The sequence below is a fragment of the Opisthocomus hoazin genome, chromosome 12 (genome assembly GCF_030867145.1).
Source record: "Opisthocomus hoazin isolate bOpiHoa1 chromosome 12, bOpiHoa1.hap1, whole genome shotgun sequence".
NCBI classification, from domain to species: domain Eukaryota; kingdom Metazoa; phylum Chordata; class Aves; order Opisthocomiformes; family Opisthocomidae; genus Opisthocomus; species Opisthocomus hoazin.
The window spans coordinates 29,818,902-29,839,949 of record NC_134425.1 but is presented as its reverse complement, the minus strand read 5'-3'; the positions used below and the strand labels follow the sequence as shown (position 1 = coordinate 29,839,949).

Genomic DNA, 21,048 nt, shown 5'->3' with positions numbered 1-21,048 from the left:
TCACAGATTACCAGCTGATGATCATGAGATCAAACTAACCTGAGATAAAAATAGAATGTATTTAAATCGGTCTTTCATGTCTTGAAACAAAGCTGTAATTCAGTTTTTGACCATTCTTCTGGGAGCAGTGTAACATTTTGGTCATGATGAAATGAGGGCAGTTCAGCTGAGAAGCACATGGCTGGAAGCTTCTTCCTCCATTGCTATTCCCTGTTTGTGGTTTGGAAAAAACAAAATCAAAACTAAGGGCAACAATTCCAGGTGCATGTCTTTCTACAGTGTGCGTGTATATATGTGTATCTTACATGTCCAATGGATGGGAGGGCATAAAAGGACATTATCTGTAATTGCAAGTGCTGTATCAGCTGCTGAATTCTCTTACTGTTTCCTAGCTGTTAGAAGCAGTTACAGCTCAAGTCTGGACTACAGGACTTGTCAGACCATAGCAGAGATGACAATTTAATCTCTTAATCCTTCTTGCTCTTTAGACTTTCTCAGAAGAAACCTGAGAAGAAATCCGTCCCCATAGTGGTGGCTTTCTCCTGTTATGGTGGACTAAATGCTTCTGCTATAGCTGCCTCCAGGTAGGCTCCTCTGTCATCCTCCGCATACCCTTACAAATGCTCCATTCTTTCCCCTGCTGCCAGTTCATTTGTTTTTATAAATGCACTTCACTACTCCCAGAAGTAGTGGCAGTTAAAGTGGAATTGGTCAAGTGCTCAGTTCCGAGCCCAGGTCTACCTCAGTTGTGGAGGATCCATGATTGTACAATTGCAGTTTTAGCAGATAGCAGCTACTAACTCCTCTTCCTCCCCCCCTCTTTTTTTTTTTTCTCTTGGTGCAGTGCACGTGCTGTATGTGCTTGATAACTTGGTTGCTTTTTGTACTTTTGTCTGCCCTCCTTTCTTATGCACACAGTTGAATGCTTATTGCGGCCACTTTTACTTACGCTTCAGTAACGCTGCAAGAAACACTGTAGAGATCTTTGGTTTTGTCATTGTTCAGAAGAGAGCATAGCTCAGCTTTGGCGAAGGCGTTTCTTGGCATCTGTTAAAATGGGGACGCTGAAGGATTTATAAATGTGTACCCTGAAGTATAAAATGTGTTTATTGTCTGAGTAGTAATACATGAACTGGGCTCATTTTTATTTTAGAAAGGAGGGTGAAACCCTGTCAGAAGACACCTGCATAAAGGCAGAGGGTCTATACTTGTTATGTGAAGCTAGTTAATATCACTAGAAAGTTTAGCTAACCTTCAGGTATCTTTCAACTTTGTTTTGCTGAAAGATCATTTTGCAGGCAGATCTACTTGGCAAACCAAGCTGAACTTTCTAGATCGTTCTCAGTTAAAACCCTCTTTTGCCTTACCTCATTTAGGGAAAAGTTAAGCTCTTGAAGTTAATGCTCCACCCTTTGCTCTCTCAGGAATCCCAACTACAACATTAGAAAGTGCATTGGAAATGACAGTGCTGTCACTAGGTTATTCTCTCTTTTGAAGAGGCTGAGTCATACAGATCTAGGGAAATTTATTATTTGACTTGGAGCTGGATCAACTGTTGTTATACATCATATCGCTTGCATCCAGAATACATTGAATTGGTAGCGTCTTGATCTGTGTATAATTTGTGGCAGTGATACCATAGCTTTGCCTTAACTCTTTGTGGTTTTTACTGCTTAGATAGGTGATTGCTGTTTTCCAGGATGTGTGAAACTACATTAGCATACCTTAGACAGATCGGATATACATCACAGGGTGGAAATAGCCTTTGAGTTAGTACCACATCTGGCATTCCACACTGGCCCATTACTAGGTGATTCAAAAGGAGATGGGAAATGCTTGCAAAGAACAAACACAGACCTGCCTTTTGAGGGGAAAAAGTTTCTCCAAATGTCGCATTAGCTAATTTGCATCCTGCAGCATAAGATTACATTTATGCATTTTCTCTCTCGTCTTTAACTTTAGCTGTTAATATTACTTATGTAAATGCTTATCCTTTAGGCAACCTTACTAAACATCTTAATTCTCTAACATCTTGTTGAGTGAGTTCTGTATCTTAGCTTTGTGTATTATAAAAAGAAAAATACTCTAGCAGTTGTAAGTTTGGTGTCTAGTAATTTCACTTGTTTGGCTTCAGAAATCATCAGTCCAGGTTTAAATCATCCTTTAAAATATTCCAACAACTGCCTATTAGAATTTTCATCTTGTCCTTATTCTTACTTGTTCTGTAGACGTTGTCTTAATTCATTCACTGGATCGTTACGAATTACATTCTGCTTTGGGAGACCATGTGTCTCACAGCTGTATTTAGATCCAATAAAGATCTGAGAGCAGCACTGTGGGTTCTAATAATTATTTATTCTTGAGCAGCAGAAATCTTTTATATAAAATAATGTAAATTTATTGTTGCTTGTTCAGTTTCAATTGACTGAAAACGGGTAATCAACGGTATATAGAACACATTTCTTATGGCATGGTCTTTTGCTAAATTTCTGTTCTGATTTCAGTGTGAAATAGAATTCATACATGGATTAGTTCTTTTGTAATTTTCTCTTGTTAATTTTTATAATTTCTGTGGGAATCTGTGTGTGCATTTGTCCACCTCTGTGTTGAAGCTCCACTTGGAGGGAAGCTGTACTAGTATGTATAAACTAGAAGAGCTCAGGAAGAGATGTGCTTTATTAAGAATCAGGGTGACTAACACAGTTGATGCAATGACTTTGGACCTTTTGGCAAGTGTCCCATTGAAGTGTCCCTTAGCAGCAGGAAATCCTGTCTACCTTTGCGGCTCAGCTAAATTACACAAAAGGATAGAATAAATTTTGCTTTTTAGTGTAGATGATGGTGTATGGCTAAGCAGAGCTGGATTCTGAAGCTTAGTGCTGAACAAAGCCCTTTGTTAACCCAGACAAAGAACACGAAACTTTAACCAGCCAAGCGTTGTTTTATGTAAATTTTTCTGCATTTTATGGTTGAAAGATTGACATTATATGCAGGGTTTGCCTCATGAAAATCAATCACTAATTTCATTTAAAAAACCCTTATTAAGTCATTTAGGTTTTTTGACCTTAAAATACATTCAGAAAACAGATCACAATGCTCTGCTTTTGGTGATCTTGTTCCTGGAGTGATTCAATCAAAATTTGAGCACTGTTAAATCCTGATAACTTTATATGCTACAAACAAAGGCCAGTTCTGAATGTTAGTCTACATTGACTGAACTTCTTGGCTCATAAATGTTATGTTGAAGACCAGTAGTTTAAAGGGGCTGTCAAGAGAGAGGTATTTCAAAATACTGAAATATTAAAAACTGAAGAAAATTTCTGTAATAGGCAGACCTACAGGAAGTTGAACTAGTATATATGCTTATTATGTCTGAGGATCTTGAAACTGATAAAGCAAGAGAGAGCTAAGAATGATTTAGAGAAAAGTTCATAAAAAGGCTTAGATTACTGCTACCTGCTGACACGTAAAATGTTCTAATACCCACAAAATCCTTGGGGTTTGTTTGAATACTACTTATACATACGTGGTACGTACACCTACACCTTTCTGTTTCTATAAATAGTGGTTTTGTGCTGCCTAATGTAGACATGATCCTTTTGCTACCATGACTGTTAGTTTGCTTCAGTAGAAGAAATCACAGAAGTAATTTAGTTATCAGTAGGTAGAATTGGGATAGGAAGGCTTCCACCTATGTCTTCTGAACACAGCATGAGCTGTTTTCTGCTTAACTCCAGACGTGCTAATGTTCAGACATGTACAATGCTTATTACCGAGATGGGATGTAGAATAGCTGTCAGTCTTCATGTATTGAATTTCTTGATTTTTTTTTTTTTTTTTTTTAAATTTTAAAATTTTGTTTAGCATTCAAAGTCTCTCTCCCTTTTTTCTCCATGTGGAGAACACAACTGACCAGGACGATATCTTGCAAATTATTACTGATTTTCACTATAGGTCCCATATCACTGGCAGTCGATGACTCTTACCACTTGCTGTGAAACTTTGATGCTCCTGGCTTCTTGGTTTCAGAGCTGTGTCATGGAAAGTCTCCACAGTTGGCCTGCGGTATTGTTTAGCAACATTAATACATGACTGCTAATAAGATACTTGCTCTGTCATTTGCCATGTTGTGAGAGGCCCAGAGGCCCTGCTGGTGGAGCTAAAGGAAAAGAAGAGGTTGCTCAGGAAACTGAAAAAGAAGGAAAATAAGATGGATTCCTAGAATAGTTTCTGTAAACAGTAGGTGTGATGGTGGCTGTGTTTATCATCTGCAATATGGCATTTCCCTTTTTGGATATGTAATAATATTTTTGTCCTGTTTTCTCTGTAGTCACTGTGTTACACTTGAGTTCTGTAGTTCAGTTAGATAATACAGTATGTTCAAGTGAAAATTCTAAAAAAGTTTTGTTTTCTGAGCAGAAAATGTGAGTTCAGGTGCTTGGCTAAAGAACTTTGTGCTTATTTAGAATCCATAAATAAATGAGAAAGCTGTGTGCTGCATTATGGATTGTCCTTACTATATTACTATTTTTCCATAGAAACTTATTAGAAAAGCTTTGATGTCATTGTTTTACGTATGCTTTGTTGCAGATATTTTCATGTTTCCTTTTTCTTTGCCCTTTCATTAGACATTTGCTGACCAGGTATTTGGTATCTTCAGTTGGACAATTCCCATTGCTGTAGCCTTTTCTTGTTTTGGTGGACTTAATGCTTCAATTCTAGCATCATCAAGGTAGTACATATCTCTTTCCGTTTGACAAATGTTCATAAGTATTTTTACATGTTACTGTTATGCTCATCTATTATGAGAGTGGCAAAAATACTTTTGTAACCGAATCTATAATGAATAGCCACAATAAAATAACAGACCTAAATAAATCTGTGTGTGTACATAAACCCTTAACACCTTACTACCCCAAAGCATTCTTGGCTGTATGCAGAGTACAATTAAAGATCAAATGAATGTTGGCTGTGTGGCGGGTGCTCAGGCTTTCTGATTATTTGGATTGAATTATCTTCTATTTTACTTCATACAATAATTCTAGCAAGTTTTCAAATATATATATACACTTAAAACTTACTTTTTAAAACCTTAGTATCTTTTTCTCCAAGTAAAAATTTTTTAAAAGTCACTACTGCTATTAAGCTGCAGTCAGAAAGCTTAGGATAGAGTACAGAAGCTTTCCTCTGAGCACTGATCATGGATGTGACTAGTGAAAGTTTTAACTAGATTTACCCAGGCATTTTAACATCCTTCCTATCCATTGAATGTATGTGCAGTGTGTCTCTACTGAGAACAAATACGAACATGATCTGATGCAGTAGTCAGTATAGAACAATTTGCAGTTGATAATAAAATTATATGTGTTTGGTTTTTGAGCATGTGGTTGACTGAGCTCTCTTTAGAGACCCGGTAATCTCTTCTGGTTGGCTTTGAAAACTATTCTGCTATAAGCTGGAATGTTTTCAGTGCTAGCTTTCAGAATTTTTTAAAACAATAGAAATTTATTTCAGTTACTGTAGATGTTTTCTATTTTACCTGTAGGATTGTTTTTTAAAAATTTTTGTTAACAGCATATTTCTAAAACCTTATATATCTTTTAATGGCTGTTGTACAGTACATCTTTACAAGAAGGGTTGAATGCATGTTCCAGTTTAAAGGATGGAAATTCAGTGGTGTAAATACTTACTTTGATTGGTATTGTTGTTTGATTTTTCTGTAAGACGTTCTCTCTCACTTGTGGCCTCAACGTCTGTTTTCTGACTACTTTTTTTTCCAGGTTATTTTTTGTAGGATCTCGAGAAGGTCACCTTCCTGATCTGTTGTCTATGATCCACATAGGGAGGTTCACACCTGTGCCAGCACTGCTCTTCAACGTAAGTTGTTAGTGCTTTTTTTTCAGTTGTTCAGATGCGACTATGTGAATAATTTAAAGGAAAACTTTAAAAAGAATCACGAGAGGACTTCAGATTTACTGTCATAGAGGTGATTTCTGAGGCATAACATCATGCCAAACACCAAGGAGTATAAGGTGTTATTTTAAGGCAAAAAGCAGCATAAACAGTAAGTTTCGAACTTCTCACTCTTGTTCTTTTCTGACAGTGTGTTATGACCCTTATTTACCTGGCTGTGGAAGATGTCTTCAAGCTTATTAATTACTTCAGTTTCAGTTACTGGTTCTTTGTTGGTCTGTCTATTGCTGGGCAATTATATCTACGTTGGAAGGACCCAAAACGACACAGGCCTCTTAAGGTAATATTTACTTATTACAGAATTGTGTTAGATCCCTGTCTTTCACATAATGTAAAAGTACTGTCTAAAATGTGGACCATACATTTTATGCCTAAAGGTTTTAAACTGAGCAGGACATAAAACATGGCTTCTATTTTATGGTGTACTGTGAAAGCTAGCTTGTCTGCTAGATAAGAATAAGCGATTGTTGTAATAATACACTCTTTTATTGTACATTAGTTCAATCACTGTCCATTCTCTCTGTCAACTGGAGAATGTCTCAATAGGCTAATGTAGTAGTTAGCCTTTTTTCTTGGATTAGAAATCTCTTAATTAAGAATGCATAAGTTAATTCTGTCAATGCGGACCACATTTAGCTCTGACAGTGTTTCAGTTCAATATCTGATCCTCTTATCAGCTTCTCATACTTTAAGTTGATACTCTACGCAAAAAAATCACTTTTGTTTCCTGAGTTTTACTGGATATTTCTAAAAGCACTTCATGCTGTTACACAGGTTCTTTCGACACAGCAAACTTACCATACTTGATTACTTTTGCAATTTTCAGCAGAAGTTGTGTTCAAGAATAATTCTGCAATTTGCTTATGGTTCCAAATAGCCAGATTTATAAGAGGAGGGGCAGATAAAGTGGGATTGAGAGGGAAAATTCTGTAACTCTCACCAAAATGTTGGTAACTGTAGACAATAAATATTTACATAACATTCTGTTTTGTTTTTTCTGTCTGCAGCTGAGTGTGGCTTTCCCAATAATATTCTGTATATGCACAGTTTTTCTGGTGGTAGTGCCACTCTATAGTGACACTATAAATTCATTGATTGGAATTGCCATTGCTTTATCTGGAATTCCAGTCTTTTTCTTGGGAGTCTATTTACCTGCATCAAGGAGACCTCAGTTTATCAACAAGATTTTAGGTAAGTTTCTTTGTAGATGGGAGATGTTGTTAGGAAAGAGGAAAATTAAGTAAGTGAATCTCGGTTTGTTGATGGAAAGGGTTGTGGTCAGTTGGCCCCAGCCAGTGCTAAGTACCCACAGAGCTGCTTGCTCACCAGCACTCCCCAGCAGAATGAGGGAGAGAATAAGAGCAACAGAGGTGAGAAGACATGCTGGTCAAGATAAAGACAGTTTAGTAAGTGAAGGGGAAAGGGGGGTGGCGGGCAACGTGCTGCTGCAAAGGCAATCGCTTACTGCCTCCCACAAGGAAACTGGTGCGCAGCCAGTCTCCAGGCAGTGGCCACCTTGGCAGACATCCTCCCACATGCACGCACTTTTTCCTCTACCCCAGTCTGTGTTGCTGAGCATGACGTTCTGTGGCATGAAATAGCCCTTTGCTTAGTTTGGTTCCGCTGTTCTGGCCATCACCTCCAAACGTCCTGCCCATCTGGTTGTGGGGAAGGCAGAGTGGTAGGGTAAAAAAAAAAAGCCTTGATACTGTGCAAACATTGTTCAGCAATAGCCAGGACATCGGTGTTACCAACCCTGTTTGAGTCACAAAACCAAACCACAGCACTGTGTGGGCTGCTGTGAAGAATGTTAACTGCAGCCCAGCCAGACCCAGTAAAGGGGTATACTAATTTTATATATGGTTTTACACCCAGATTTTATTTACTATATATTTAAAAGATCATTGACTTTCTGTGGATTTTGTCCTCAGTTTTTACGCATTTCTCCTTAATCAAGCACGTGAAAAGTCTTTTTCCTAAGCAAGGCTGATGGCTGTAAAAGGGCTGGACATTCTTGCTAGTGCAAGCTAACTGTCTTGCTTTACTGAATCGGTTGTTTGAAGATGGATAGATTTTATGTCAGTCACAGATGGCATTTTGCCTTCTCTTGAATGGCTGCAGTTACAGTACACTTTTCTCTCCAGCAGTACGCTGTTGTCATTGTTACTATGTGAGAAAACCACAACAAGCTTAGAATGCAACAGAATGTGATGCTGCAGCAGCTAGGGAATATATAAATACTCAGTAATCTTGTCACTTTCCTGTGTGCTATTTGAAGTGCTTGGTTTATTTTGTTTTACCTATTTTACACTCTAATTATAGAGAAGAAAGATTTTACTTCAGTTACTTGGTGGGATGTCTAAGAACACCCTAGGCTATCAACAGAACAGTTTTAAACATCTGTTTAAAAAAAAAATTGAGTGGAAGACACTTTTTGTATTAAATTTTATCATTTGTTTCCCTTAAGAGAACTGAGGCAGCATTCTTGACAACTGACTTTCATTAGTCAGATGCATGTTGTGTAGCTAGCCTGGAGGTTGGTGTCTATTCTTCTGATTTTATCTTCCATTTCCTGTGCAGGTGCAGTCACACGAAACATGCAGCTTCTCTGTTACTGTGTTTTAACAGAGATGGACACAAATGAAGAAAAGAAGTTAGAAATCAAATCCAGCTAAAATTTCAAAGCCATTACAAGAAACAGGAGGCAGGATAAAGCAGTTATGACAACAAAAGGGAAGAGATGGAACTGGAAAAAACGGGAAAACTGTTTCCAGTGGTCTTTCAGAAACCCTGCAAATGTACTTACTTGCAGTTGGATTCCCACATAAATTGTGCCCTCGCGTCACCCTCCTAAACTGTGGCATATTTTCAGGGCATGTTTTCATTGGATAAAGATTACCTACTCATTTCAGGCACACAAGCTATGCGTCAATACTGTTCCTTCTTCAAAATTAGGTATTAAAATGGTAAGAGCTAATGGATTAAATTAGATTTCTGCAGAACCAGGTGGTGAAGTAATGCATTTTATGTTAGACTGAAAACCACTTTGACTCAAAAGACCAAAAGTCATTTCCAGCTTAATTCTGATGGACATTTGCATGGAGAGTGATTTGCTGTGCTGTCTCGGTTCTTATCCCAGAAGACAACTGGTCACAATGAACTACCTAATTTGTCATTATTAGCAGAAAAACAAAGAAAGTTGTGCTGTTAGTTAAAGACTGAACCAACCTGTCTCCCTTAAAATAAGTATTTTATTCTGTATGCTGTGTGGAAATGTGGTATCTGACTGTGGCAAGAATTTAATCAACAAAGGACCTTGGCACTAAAGATTTGATTAGCATTTGGTGATTCTTTCCTGTTAGCTTGTTAGTAATTGGTCAACTTTTGACAGGCTTTATGAAGCTTCCAAAATTAAAATGTTCAGTTTGAAGCTTGTAAGCATTTGTTTCTGAACTGCTTCAGTGAACACACATCAGCAGTCACGAAGTTCCCTTTCTGAATTTCAGTGCTGTTCACTAGAAAAGGACCATCCAAAACCTCATAGAACAAACCACTTTCATTTTTCTGCTATAGCGGAAGTAAACTTGTGCGGCAGCAGCTGTATCTCAAAAGCTAAGTAGCAGGGAGAGAAAACAGGAATGAAAACATAAATAAATGTAGTATTGCAATACTGACCAATGTTAATTAGTAGGATTTGGAATTCCAAAGCTCTAAGCCTAACATCAGGACACTTTGATACTGAATTTTGGTGCAGCAGAAGGTAACATGAAGCCAGGCTGTTTGGCTTCAAAAATATACCTGGAATTTTTATGTTGGTTCAGAGTGTTTACCTCAGTTGACCCAAGTTTGTCAAACATGCAACAAAATGCGCATGTGAAGTTGAACTAAATCTTGTAATCACAAGAATAGAGCTGAAGCAATGCACGCTTCAAATGCTGCGCCACTTGAATAATAGTGAGAAAACCTTGGTCAGGGAGTCAGTACATGAATCCAAGTAATCTTAAACAAAAAGGTACAGATAATGGCAAATGGTAGTAGGTGGTGAAAACTAAAACAAAATGGAGTCCTGGGCTACCTTTGTGAAACAGCATTGGGACTTACGCTAGTTACATCTAGCTGAGGAACTCTGAGCACAGTGGGCACATAAACACATAGGGTCTTCTCAGAATTTAATGAAAATTAGCTATTGTAATACAGCTCTCTAGGTCTTTCATGTGATTAGAATGCATTCAGTATCTGAGTTGAGGCATCTGTCCAGTGGGTAGCATAACCTATGCCACAATCCCAGCCTCTTAAAGCTAACAGCCATATTAACCTTTCTGTGAAACCAAGGGAAAAAATGTTTTGCCCCCACCACCTTGACATCAGCAGCCAGAACTAGTTGACCTTAACCAACCTAAAGTCACTGCTGCAAACTACAGCTCATGACTGACACTGATCTAACATCCTATTAGCTATTTTTTACAGACACAAGTAGAAATATTTTGTGTGTCCAAACAGGTAACATTACATTGTTTTACAGATGAATGCAAGTTAAAATGCTGACATGGCTTCAGCTGTACCAACTCCTGTGATCTTTAAATAAGTAAAGAAAACAGTCAGAATACTTTATTTACAATTTAAATGCATGTATGGTGTTCTACTCCAATGGTAAAATTACTGGAGAGACATCCAGCAATAAAATGGACAGGTCAAGGTATTTCAAGTACTTGTAAAGAAGGTAACTTGAAACTTAGGAACAAATACAGTAGAAAGGACTAGGACAGAGTACCTTTTTCCAGGACTTCCAGTTGCCATCATGGCAGACACCTTGATTTTTTGTGAAACCCAACACATTAGTCTTGACTGTTGGTACAGGTACAAATGCTTAGGCATGCAGCTTTTTTCCAAGAAAAAAGTTCCTTCAGAACGTCAGCATCACAGGTCGGACAGAAAAATTATTTTAAAGCACATAGTATCTTGGAATGAAAATTTGTCCTGTCAAGTCGCATATTCACACTCATTTGTTTAATATCTACCAGGTGAAGTTGGCTGCTCGGATCGTAACAGCTCAGATAAACAGGAAAAGGTTTCAGCATTGATTGGAATCCCAATCTAGCATCTAATACTCAAGCCAAGTCAGTAAGCGTTAGGGTGAACCATGCTAGTCACCAACAGTTTCAGAAGGCCAGAGAGGCAAAAATTTAGCTTAAAGCTCATCCAGGTAAAGATTGGTTTCCTGCTGTCCCAATGAGCACAACTTTTACTGGAAAGTGATTTTTTGGTGGTGGGGGGGAAGGGGGGTTGTGGGATTTGTTTTGCTTAGGTTTTATTTTGACATTTTTACAAATAGCCATCAGCAGCTGTCTAGATTTTCAGTTGTACTGCAATGGCAGAATTTCATCTTCAGTATGCGTTTCATCTTCAAAAAAGGGCTGTTAGTCAGAATCCAAATCCTGGATCTCATCATATTCAAATTCCCGTAGAACCTCCTGTCGGTATTTGTTCCATGTTCTTCTGTAACAGTGGTCCTCATCACTGAAGCTTTCTTCGGACTCTAAAGAAAGAGCATCAACACTTTTAGATTATCCCTTCTTTTTCATTAAACAATTAGGCTAATCGGATTATTTTAAGCTTCCCGAGTAACTAACAAAGTCTGAACACAACTCCTATATTAGGTGAAGTCCAAATTGTGCTTGGAGTGCACTGGGAGGGGGAGTTAAGAAAGCAGAGGCAGTGTTTCACCAGCACATGGAACCAAGTCATCTAGTCCCTGCGAGTGCGGCAGCCTTAAAAGTTAAAATTAAGTTCTTAATTCTAAAATTCTTAATTCTAAAAAAAAGTTAAAATTAAGTTCTTAATTTTGACTTTGCAAAAACACTAAGGTCCCTTGTAGTTCTAAGAAAGATGATCCTTCTCTAAGCAGCTTTAAGCCATCATAAGAGCAGAACACTACCCCAGCAGTGCTCAGTGAGTTGCTTTTTTGGAAAGACAGCATGTGAAAATGGATGGGATTTATATGTGCACAGCATGAAAGCAAACAATATTCATGACAGGCACACCTTTTTCTCCATCTTCCTCAAGTAAGGATTCGTCTTCATCAGGATAATCATTACGCCAGTTATTCTCATCATTTTCATCATCTTCATCTTCATATATTTCCCCTGGAACATTATCATCATCTACCTGCATGTCAACACAAACCACAATGTTCACTATAGACGCTGGGCGTCAAGCAGTTTTTCATCCACCTATACAATACTATGCAGACCATAAAGAGCGAAGAGATGCCTCCTGGAAGCATGAGTTACTCAACAGTTGCACAAGGCACGCTAGAAAAATCTGTGCTGTCAGTATACTCAACTGATTTTTCACCTAAAGCAGATTGCTCAGATACTGAAAAAAATTCTGTCCCCTCCTTGCTCCTTTTTTTACCCAGCTGTATTTACAACTACATTTTAATTGCTGCTTCCTAGGGAAAATAAGACGTGAATTACTGAAGTGTACACCTGTGTACCAAATTTTACTTGGCAGTTTGAAGCCAGACTAATTCTTCCAAGTACATGAGTGCTATCCCTTCAGTTTTCATTGTCATATCATAATTTGCTTCAGTCAGCAGTAACCTGGAGGAGCACAGGACTGGCAGTTACAAGAAGTCTAACACAGACGTCACAGCATACGTGCAATATCTCAATGGATCTTTCTTGGCATGGCAACTTCTAACGATAGGACTTTAAGCACGTTCATTTGTGACCTTTCTGTTTTCCCACACCCTTACCAGTTCATATTCTTCTCTATAGGGCTGCACAGAAAGGATATTTTGGATCCAGCCAGGGGCTGATGTTTCCATATAGTAGATGTCATAAACATAGTCATCTTCTTTCTCACGGTGTTCTTTTTTACCATCATCAGAAACATGTAAACGCTCACGGATCATCTCGACTGCATTGCAGAGAATCACATCTGGCTCGGTCTTCTGCTGAGAAAAAATTAAAAGTGCGTATTTCCACTGAAGCCACGCATACAAACTCTTCGTTGCAACCAACGGTTTTCTTTGTAGACGGTAGCCAACAGCTACCTAAGGAGGACATTCTGAAATCTTAGACCGAAACACTCTCCCGTTGGAACACTGGTGTTTGGAACATTAGCAACCTAGAACAGAAACCGACCAAAGAATTTTCCAATTAACTTCGTGCAGCCAGCCATGCCTTGTGTGAGGTAATAGGAGACAACTGCTGAGACGAGTTCATTAGAAACCACTGCAGGGGACATGACTAGAACCGTTCATCTGTTTCTGATGGCGTTGGTTGAAAAGACAAGCTTTAAGGCAGCCTGTGCGTTGCAGAGCATTACACTCGCAACACCGCAAGGAAGGTGTGCATGCGGTAGCACTGGTAACACCCAGGCAGCTCACACTACACAAAGCGTGTCGGAGAAACCATGAAAATGTGACAGATTAACAGGAAAAGGCTGACAGGGCCTACAGATACGCTTTTTATTTCATTTTTTAATTTCCTTTATTTCCTCACTTCAGCATCAACACAGAAGAAATTTATTCATGCTTTCTCCTTCCTAATAAATGATTTGCAATTTATTTGCTTTAGTGACCTGCACTTGAAGGTCTACACAGGCAGGTTGTTGCTGCCCATTTTTTTCTGCTAGAGCTTTTCAGAATATCTTGCCCAATCCAGAGAATATCCATCCCAGTCCTCCTGAACTACTTAAGCCATTCTGAGGAACAGCTACAGACAAGCCTTTCATCCACTTCTAAATACTTAAAAGAACAAAAAGAAAGCTTGCCTCTGGCTTTCAACACCTACTGCTAGCTCTGAAAGAGGAAAATTCTGTTGCTAGTTCAGTTTTATTTCTGTTTTTCTAATCAGCAGAGTGAGAGATAACAGCTGATCTCCAATGCATGCTTGAACTACTTGCTTACCACAAAGCAAGAGTTCATACTGAAGTTTAATGGCAAAGCCCTGAAATCACCTGTACAGAAGAGCTGAGGGATGACAGCTGGTTGGGCTCTTCCTCACCCACGTATGTTCTTTAAGCATTTAAGTTTTCCTCAGAGCTGTGATGGGCTGCTTAAGTAAAGCATCCATGTGTACTTACACACAGTGAAGGAACTACTAAAGAAAGCACACGCAGCCCTCTTACCTTCTTTTCCATATTGTTATGAGTCTCTGACACAAAATCTTCTTAACACTCAGCGTGCAGGGCAATCCTACCCAGAAGGCAGAGCTGCTTCATGCTTAAAACCAGGCTAGATATTGAGCAGATATTCCTCCAGCTGAAAACACACTTAACTCATAATACCAATGCAAACAGGATTTAGGGGCTTAAGCAGCTTGTCAGACACCTAGAATTCTGCTAAAAAAAACCGCTGTTCAATAAAACCTTCTATTGCAATCACAAGAAAGGGAGGCTCAAAAGTATTTTTTCCTTTAGTGAATCTTGCCTATAAGTGACATTCCTAGGCATCTGGGTAGGTAAGACACTGAATTACATTTTTTTTTTCCCCTAGGTAGAGAAGTTGTTAATCAAAAACCTCAGAGATCCACCTGACAGACGAATGTGAGAATTTATGCATCAGAACAGGGTACAGAACAAACAAGGTGGTACAAGCCCCTCCTGCAGCAGCCAGCTCCACGTGGCTGGCTGGCTCAGCAACATCAGAGCTCTTACGGATCCTCACGAAAGTCACTCCCTGCACAGTATCTCAACTTGCAAATACGTAGTTAAAGCTGCGATGAAACACCAGAATACTTACAATGCAAAAAAACTTCCACGCAGTCAGTCTGCCCACATGTGCCAGCCGACAGCGACACCAACGTACCTCAAGCACCCCAAGCTGGTTTGCTGACCTGTGGGTTTGCAGCGGTTACGCCGGAGTCTCCCACCGCCTCCTCTTCTTGTTCGATGTCGAACAGCTGGAATTTCCCCCAGCAGTCCGAGCTATCATCCACGGCACCGCTCTCCTCCTGTGAAGCACCTTCCTTCGCTTCAGAGTCTGCTCTGTTGCTGGCAGTGGATGCCTCGCCATTTATGGCGGGTGCGGCTGGGTCGCTACAGCCCGGTCGGTGGCTGGCGACCACGCGGTAACGGTTTTCCTTCCTCTTCACTTGCTTGGAGGAGCGGAGTTCCTGAGCGATGCGCTGAGCGCTGCCCACACCGGGTCGCAGGCTCTGGGCTGCCTTGTCGCGAGTGAGCACTTCTCGCATGTATTTCTGAACTGGTTCATTCTGCGTGGAGGAACAAGGAGGAGGAGGAACGTAATGGCACCGCCAGCACAGCAAGCTCCCTGCTCAGAGCGATTAGCAGCTACTGCTGCTGGCTCTTCCCGTCTGGGGACTGCAGTGACAACATTCACGTGACTTCTGCTACTGCTTTAAGCACACAGCTATTGTAATATTCTCTTGATATGGGGAAAAAAGTGTACTTGTAAATTGTAAGCCTGCTTCAATTCGATCTTTACACACTATGCTTTATGGGACAGAATAACCCTCCAGACAAACCAGACGCCTTTAGGAGACCGCGACGCTCCTAAATCTGAGGCGCGGTATCCTCCACACCCCCCCGAGACCAGAGCCCCGGAGACCGGCTCTGCTGGCTGTCCGAGGCCGGGCAGCGCTGCGGGTCGCTCACGCAGCAGAACCGGGCCCGGCTCGCTGCCGGTTCCGCGGGGCCGTGCGCGCACACCGGCCAGCGCGGGGGGCGGCCCCGCCGGGAGCCATCCCGCCCGGCGGGCCTGCTCCTGCAGGCGTTCCCCTGGCGAGGCCCCTCCGGGAGCGGCGCGGCGGCGCCGGCCCGGGCCGCGGTACCTTGGAGGGCACGGTGGCCACCAGCTGGAAGAGGCCTCTCTCCACCGCCAGGGCGGCGCCGCCCTCCGCGCGCCGCCGCTTGCAGGCCAGCAGCAGCGCCTCGGCCGGCTCCGGCCCGCCGCGCTTCCGCCGCACGCGCAGCACCGCCGCGCGCTCCATGGCGCCCGCGCCCAGGGACGGCCGCGACGGAGCCGCCCCCCGCCCCGCCCTGCCGCGCGGTGCACGCCGGGCAGGCGGTGGCTCGCGCGCGGAGGCGGCCGGAGGGGCGGGCTCGGCGCTGAGGTGCGGGGAGGCTGCGGCTCCTCCGCGCCGGGCCTGGGCGGGGAACGGGCTTGCCGTCTGCCGTCCCGGCTGCTTCCTGCCGGCCGGGTGCCTTGCCCCGGTCGCCGTCTCCCCGCCGCGGCCTCCGGTCCTCTCGGCTTTGCCGCTGCCCGGGGTTTGCGGGCCGCTCCTCAGAGCGGGGGTGGGGACCCCCCGCAGGGGGTGGTCGGCCTTCCCCGGCCTTGCCCGGCCTGCCTCACCTCGGGCACAGGTTGTTTTTCCGGGAGAATTTACTGGTAATTTTATTTTGTTCCGGGCTGGGTTCCTGAGGGGGGCCGGGTGTCAGATTGGAGCTGAAAGCAGCTTTATGGAAAAAGGGCAAGGCAGCCACCAGCGCTTCTGGCCGAGGCAGGTGCAATAGGCACAGGCCATACTTGCATCCAGAGCTAAAGTGGTGTCTGTTGTGTTCACTGGAAGTTTTGTGGTTATTTTTTGTGTTCACAGTTAGTGTTTTGGGTATTATACTGAAGCCGAAGCAGCAAAACCGCACATAATACACAAATAACACAAATTGAGGTTGATCATGAAGACCTTTTGTGGAAGAGCTAATCCAACCACTGGTGTGATGGAGTGGGTAGAAGAGGATGAGAGCTACGACTACCATCAGGAAATTGCAAGGTATGCTGGAAAAAATAGCTTGTTGTTCCACTAAAGCTACAAAAAAGAGCAAACCCAGCTTGGTTTTGTGACAATTTGGGGTTTATTTCTGTAGAAGTTCTAAGGGTATGAGATGAACAGACTGTAGGACAGTGTTGCATGTTACAGTGCCCTGTGTTGTACAGGGCAGAACTGTAAATGTAGTGTTTTGCCAAATGTTCTCCAAGTAGTTTCCTTCTAAATTTTTTAAAACATTTTCTGAGGTGCTGATCTTAATGCTGACAGCGACCGAGTTGTGGCAAAATGCATTGACTAAACTGCTTTGAAATCCCCAGTGCAACAAATGATTGCCAGTCTGTTCCTGTAGTAACTTTGTAAGAGCTTAATGTGACCGCCAGAGAAGTTGGGAAGGTTCAGTTTGGAGGTATGTTTAAGTAGTGTGACTCATGAAGAAATAGGGACCAAAGAAGTTTAAATCTTGGCAGCAAAGAGTAGAGCATTGTCAGGCTGTCTTTTGTTGTTATATATTGCTCTGTATGAACCTCCACCTGTCCTGGCTGCTGTTCCACAGCTTTTTGTCCATAGGTCTATGTATTGGGTCCAATGCTGATGAGATGATAAGTGCCAGCAGTTAATTAGTTCATTTATATGCTGATGACCAGCTAACTGAAATGACATTATTCCTGAGATTTGGGAAATGGTTCAGCTCCTCAAAGAGCGTGTCAGTTAGCTGTGCGTTCTTTGGCCATGAGGACCAGTTGCCTTAGTAAGAGAAAACAAAGGAGGCTATATAAGATCTAGCAGTTTTGTTGTGCTTGCAGTATGTAGTATTTTGACTGGAATTTTTTTTATTGTAGGTCACGCTATGCAGATATGCTTCACGATAAAGACAGAGTAAGCATGGAAGAAAAAAAAGTCTTGAATGGTGGAAAAAAGCCCATTTCCTTTCCCTTGAATAGCTGTCACTGCATGATTATACAGGTTTTTCTGAAAGAGAAAATGATCAAATTTGTACCCTGTAAGATTCCAGATCTGCTTATAGATCAACAGATGCCTTCTCACATCTGACACTAGTGTTCTGCTGTTTACTGCAGAACATATTTACGTTCAGTAGCTGATTTTGCTGTTCTGTCTTTGACGTTTTTGACAGAGAACTCATTAGATGAAATTTCAAAGGCTGTGAATGTGAATCTAGGCTTCTTAGTTTTTACAGGAATGTAGATAAAAGTCTATTCTTTCATGGTATTTTTAGCTCTTACTGTTTAGGATTGAGAAGAAAATTGAGATACCATATCTACAGGTATGATAAAGTCTGGATTGAATGGTTTAAATATTCTTGGTGCTCTAGTCGTTTAGTCAACCATTTCATCAATAACCTTTTTGAAGACTTCTGTGGTGCCTGTACTATGAGTCTTGAATTCACGTTGAATTGAAACATGCCGGGGGGAGCAGGCATTTAACAAGCCATGTAGAGACACCAAGTTGTGTCTAAGTAATTAAAACAAGTCTACTGGAATTATATCAAAAGTGTTAACTAGAATTATTTGGAAAGGGATCCAGCAGACCTTCTGAATTTATGATGTCCAAAGATAGTGTATTATTTGGAAAGGCTTGATAAATCGTTTGGAAAGGAGTGTCTTACAATAGATTGTTATGGAGTAAATATAACATGTTTCGATATGTATATTGTAGCTGACAGAAGAGAGGATTTGATTTTTTCTCTGTTGTTATTGCTGGTGTGCATGTAGCCCCAATAATGGCACATAACCAAAAGCCTGTATTTAATCATAGAATCATAGAATCATAGAAATTTTGGGGTTGGAAGGGACCCCCAGAGGTCATCTAGTCCAACCCCCCCGCAGCGAGCAGGGACACCACTAACTGGATCAGGTTGCTCAGAGCCCTGTCCAACCTGGTCTTGAATGTTTCCAGGCATGGGGCCTCCACTACCTCTCTGGGCAACCCGTTCCAGTGTTTCACAACCCTCATTGTAAAGAATTTCTTCCTTATATCCAGCCTAAACCTACCCTGTTTTAGTTTAAAACCATTACCCCTCGTCCTGTCACTGCTGTCTCTACTAAACAGATTTACACGTGTTGCGTCTCATGTATGGATGTTTTCCAGTAGATGCAGAGAGGAATTTAAATCCAAGATACTTCAGCTCTTGTGCTGTCATAGGCATTGTATGACTGTTTGAGTGGTGCTGCAGAGGAAATATAATAAGAAAACCAGTAGTATCTCACATGGATCTTCCTATTATTTTCATATCTAGAAGATATATTGCATTTGTAAATTATGCACACGCTATAAATAGCTGATTGATGAATGATGAGAGAATAGTGTGATAAAAATTGATGTGCTTTGAATGGACTGATCCCTCCAAAACCACTTGCTTTTGCTGAAGGTGGCTTTGGTATGACTAGTATAAAGAATGACTGTAGGCTTTTTTCTAATTATAGACTCATAGGCTGAGAATGCAAGACTTCTGCACAAAAGTTAAAGGTATAAATAGATAAGAAGTCACTGGTATTATTTTTTTTTTTCCCCTCCCCCACTCCACAGAACACAAAGTATTACCAAGGTATTCGTGCTGCAGTGAGCAGAATAAAAGAAAGAGGTGAGAAAGCAATTGTTCTAGACATAGGGACTGGCACGGGACTCCTGTCTATGATGGCAGCTTCAGCAGGTGCGGATTTCTGCTATGCAGTTGAGGTGAGCAGTCGTTACTGGTTGCACATGCTTTTGCGTACGAAGTAAAATTTTATAGTGTTCTGTCTTCTCTACTTACCAAAACACAAGTGTAATATGGAAAACTTGATTGACGCTTTTGAAAAATGTGAGCATTCTCAAACTGTTGCGGATCTTCATAAGTTTCAGCTCTTGGAGATGGGTTCTCACACCCACTTAATTATAACATGGACCCCAACTTAACAGAGAGACTGTCTCATAAACTTATTTTTCCATCTATTTGTGATTAGATAGAGCATCACCTGTTTTATTGGCAGTTAAGAAACATACTGATGATCATTAGTAGGCATTACTTATATTAAGGATAACAACAGGAACATTTTGGCCAGTTTAAATTTTTGTTTTTTACACATTTAGGAAATAAGAGAGGACTCACTTGTCTGTAGGTCATAGTTGAAAGGGTGTGCTGTGATTTTTATCCACATAAAAATCTACCTTTTTTATCTAGGATTTTATCCTATGATCGTTTTTCAGGGACAGTTATCTTTCATATAGGCGCAGAAAGCAATGTACTCTAGAATAAATCTGTTCACAGCCAATCGTAGGGAAGAGACAGTATCAGAAGCAATGTGGTGGGAGGGGTCTTTTGTCTTCTGCTTAATAGTTTACTGACCACTCTGGCAGAGGAGGATCAGTAGCTTGTGGGAGGAAAGGCATCACAGAATCCCAGCATGGCAGGGGCTGGAAGGGACCTCTGGGGATCACCCAGTCCAACACCCTGCCAAAGCAGGGTCACCCAGAGCAGACTGCACAGGACCGTGTCCAGATGGGGTTTGAGTATCTCCAGAGGAGACTCCCCAGCCCCTCTGGGCAGCCTGTTCCAGTGCTTCGTCACCCTCAGAGGGAAGAAGTTCTTCCTCATGTTCAGCTGGAGCTTCCTCTGCTTCAGTTTGTGCCCGGTGCCCGTTGCCCTGTCGCTGGGCACCACTGAGAAGAGTCTGGCCCCGTCCTCCTGACACCCACCCTGCAGATATTTATAAGCATTTCTAAGGTCCCCTCTCAGCCTTCTCTTCTCCAGGCTGAACAAGCCCAGCTCCCTCAGCCTCTCCTCGTAGGAGAGATGCTCCAGTCCCCTCCTCATCCTCGTAGCCCTCCGCTGGACTCTCTCCAGTAGCTCCTCATCTTTCTTGAACTGGGGAGCCCAGAACTGGACACAGCACTGCAGAGGGGGCCTCACCAGGGCAGAGTAGAGGGGGAGGAGAACCTCCCTCAACCTGCTGGCCACGCTCCTCTTGATGCACCCCAGAATCCCATTGGCCTTCTTGGCAGCCAGGGCACACTGCTGGCTCATGGTTAACCTGTCGTCCACCAGGACACCCAGGTCCCTCTCCACAGAGCTGGTCTCCAGTATGGAAGCCCATGATGGAAGATAAAAGCCCAGTCTGAAAAGTCTGAGAACTACTGGTATAGGTGTTCTAGTAGCAATACATTATTCCAGTTCTGGAACTTGGGTGAGGTTCCAAAGCAGCCACAAATTACTTAAGTAGTCAGATTGTGTGGCTGAGTAGAATATTTCAAATTTTTGAGTTTAGAAACTGGATATGGATGTTAAGCCCTTTCAGCACATTCTTCATCATTCTGCTGTTTTCAAGCTATATACTTTCTCTGT

At 41.8% G+C, this 21,048-nt stretch overlaps 3 protein-coding genes across 15 annotated transcripts in view; 2 read left to right on the top strand and 1 right to left on the bottom strand.

Annotated features, from left to right (window-relative positions):
- The window catches only part of SLC7A6 (solute carrier family 7 member 6), a 30,403-nt gene extending 20,992 nt beyond the window's left edge, over positions 1–9,411 (top strand). For all 5 annotated transcript variants that reach the window (XM_075433673.1, XM_075433671.1, XM_075433674.1 and 2 more), the window contains 5 exons: positions 4,629–4,732; positions 5,781–5,877; positions 6,104–6,253; positions 6,981–7,164; positions 8,554–9,411. In XM_075433673.1, the coding sequence (XP_075289788.1) occupies positions 4,629–4,732; positions 5,781–5,877; positions 6,104–6,253; positions 6,981–7,164; positions 8,554–8,648 (630 nt within the window). In that variant the 3' untranslated portion in view covers positions 8,649–9,411. The remainder of the gene's footprint in view (positions 1–4,628; positions 4,733–5,780; positions 5,878–6,103; positions 6,254–6,980; positions 7,165–8,553) is intronic.
- Positions 8,552–15,932, bottom strand: SLC7A6OS (solute carrier family 7 member 6 opposite strand). 2 transcript variants are annotated; one of them, XM_075433676.1, is made up of 5 exons: positions 15,774–15,932; positions 14,817–15,194; positions 12,731–12,931; positions 12,015–12,138; positions 8,552–11,509 (listed from the first exon to the last, which is right to left on the bottom strand). In XM_075433676.1, the coding sequence occupies exons 1-5, from the start codon at positions 15,930–15,932 to the stop codon at positions 11,391–11,393; spliced, it is 981 nt and encodes a 326-aa protein (XP_075289791.1). In that variant the 3' UTR covers positions 8,552–11,390. The 2 variants fall into 2 exon arrangements, with proteins under 2 accessions (XP_075289791.1, XP_075289792.1); XM_075433677.1 differs by having other exon boundaries at positions 12,731–12,928.
- The window catches only part of PRMT7 (protein arginine methyltransferase 7), a 25,466-nt gene continuing 19,671 nt past the window's right edge, over positions 15,254–21,048 (top strand). For 6 of the 8 annotated variants that reach the window (XR_012765327.1, XR_012765328.1, XM_075433668.1 and 3 more), the window contains exons 1-4: positions 16,032–16,330; positions 16,539–16,712; positions 17,549–17,585; positions 19,254–19,403. Coding sequence is in view for 6 of the 8 variants with exons in the window: in XM_075433668.1 (XP_075289783.1) it covers positions 16,618–16,712; positions 17,549–17,585; positions 19,254–19,403 (282 nt within the window). In the remaining 2 variants the exon portion in view is untranslated. Of the gene's footprint in view, positions 15,401–15,968; positions 16,331–16,538; positions 16,713–17,548; positions 17,586–19,253; positions 19,404–21,048 lie in introns of those variants that run through there. The other 2 variants (XM_075433667.1, XM_075433666.1) reach the window with 2 other exon arrangements.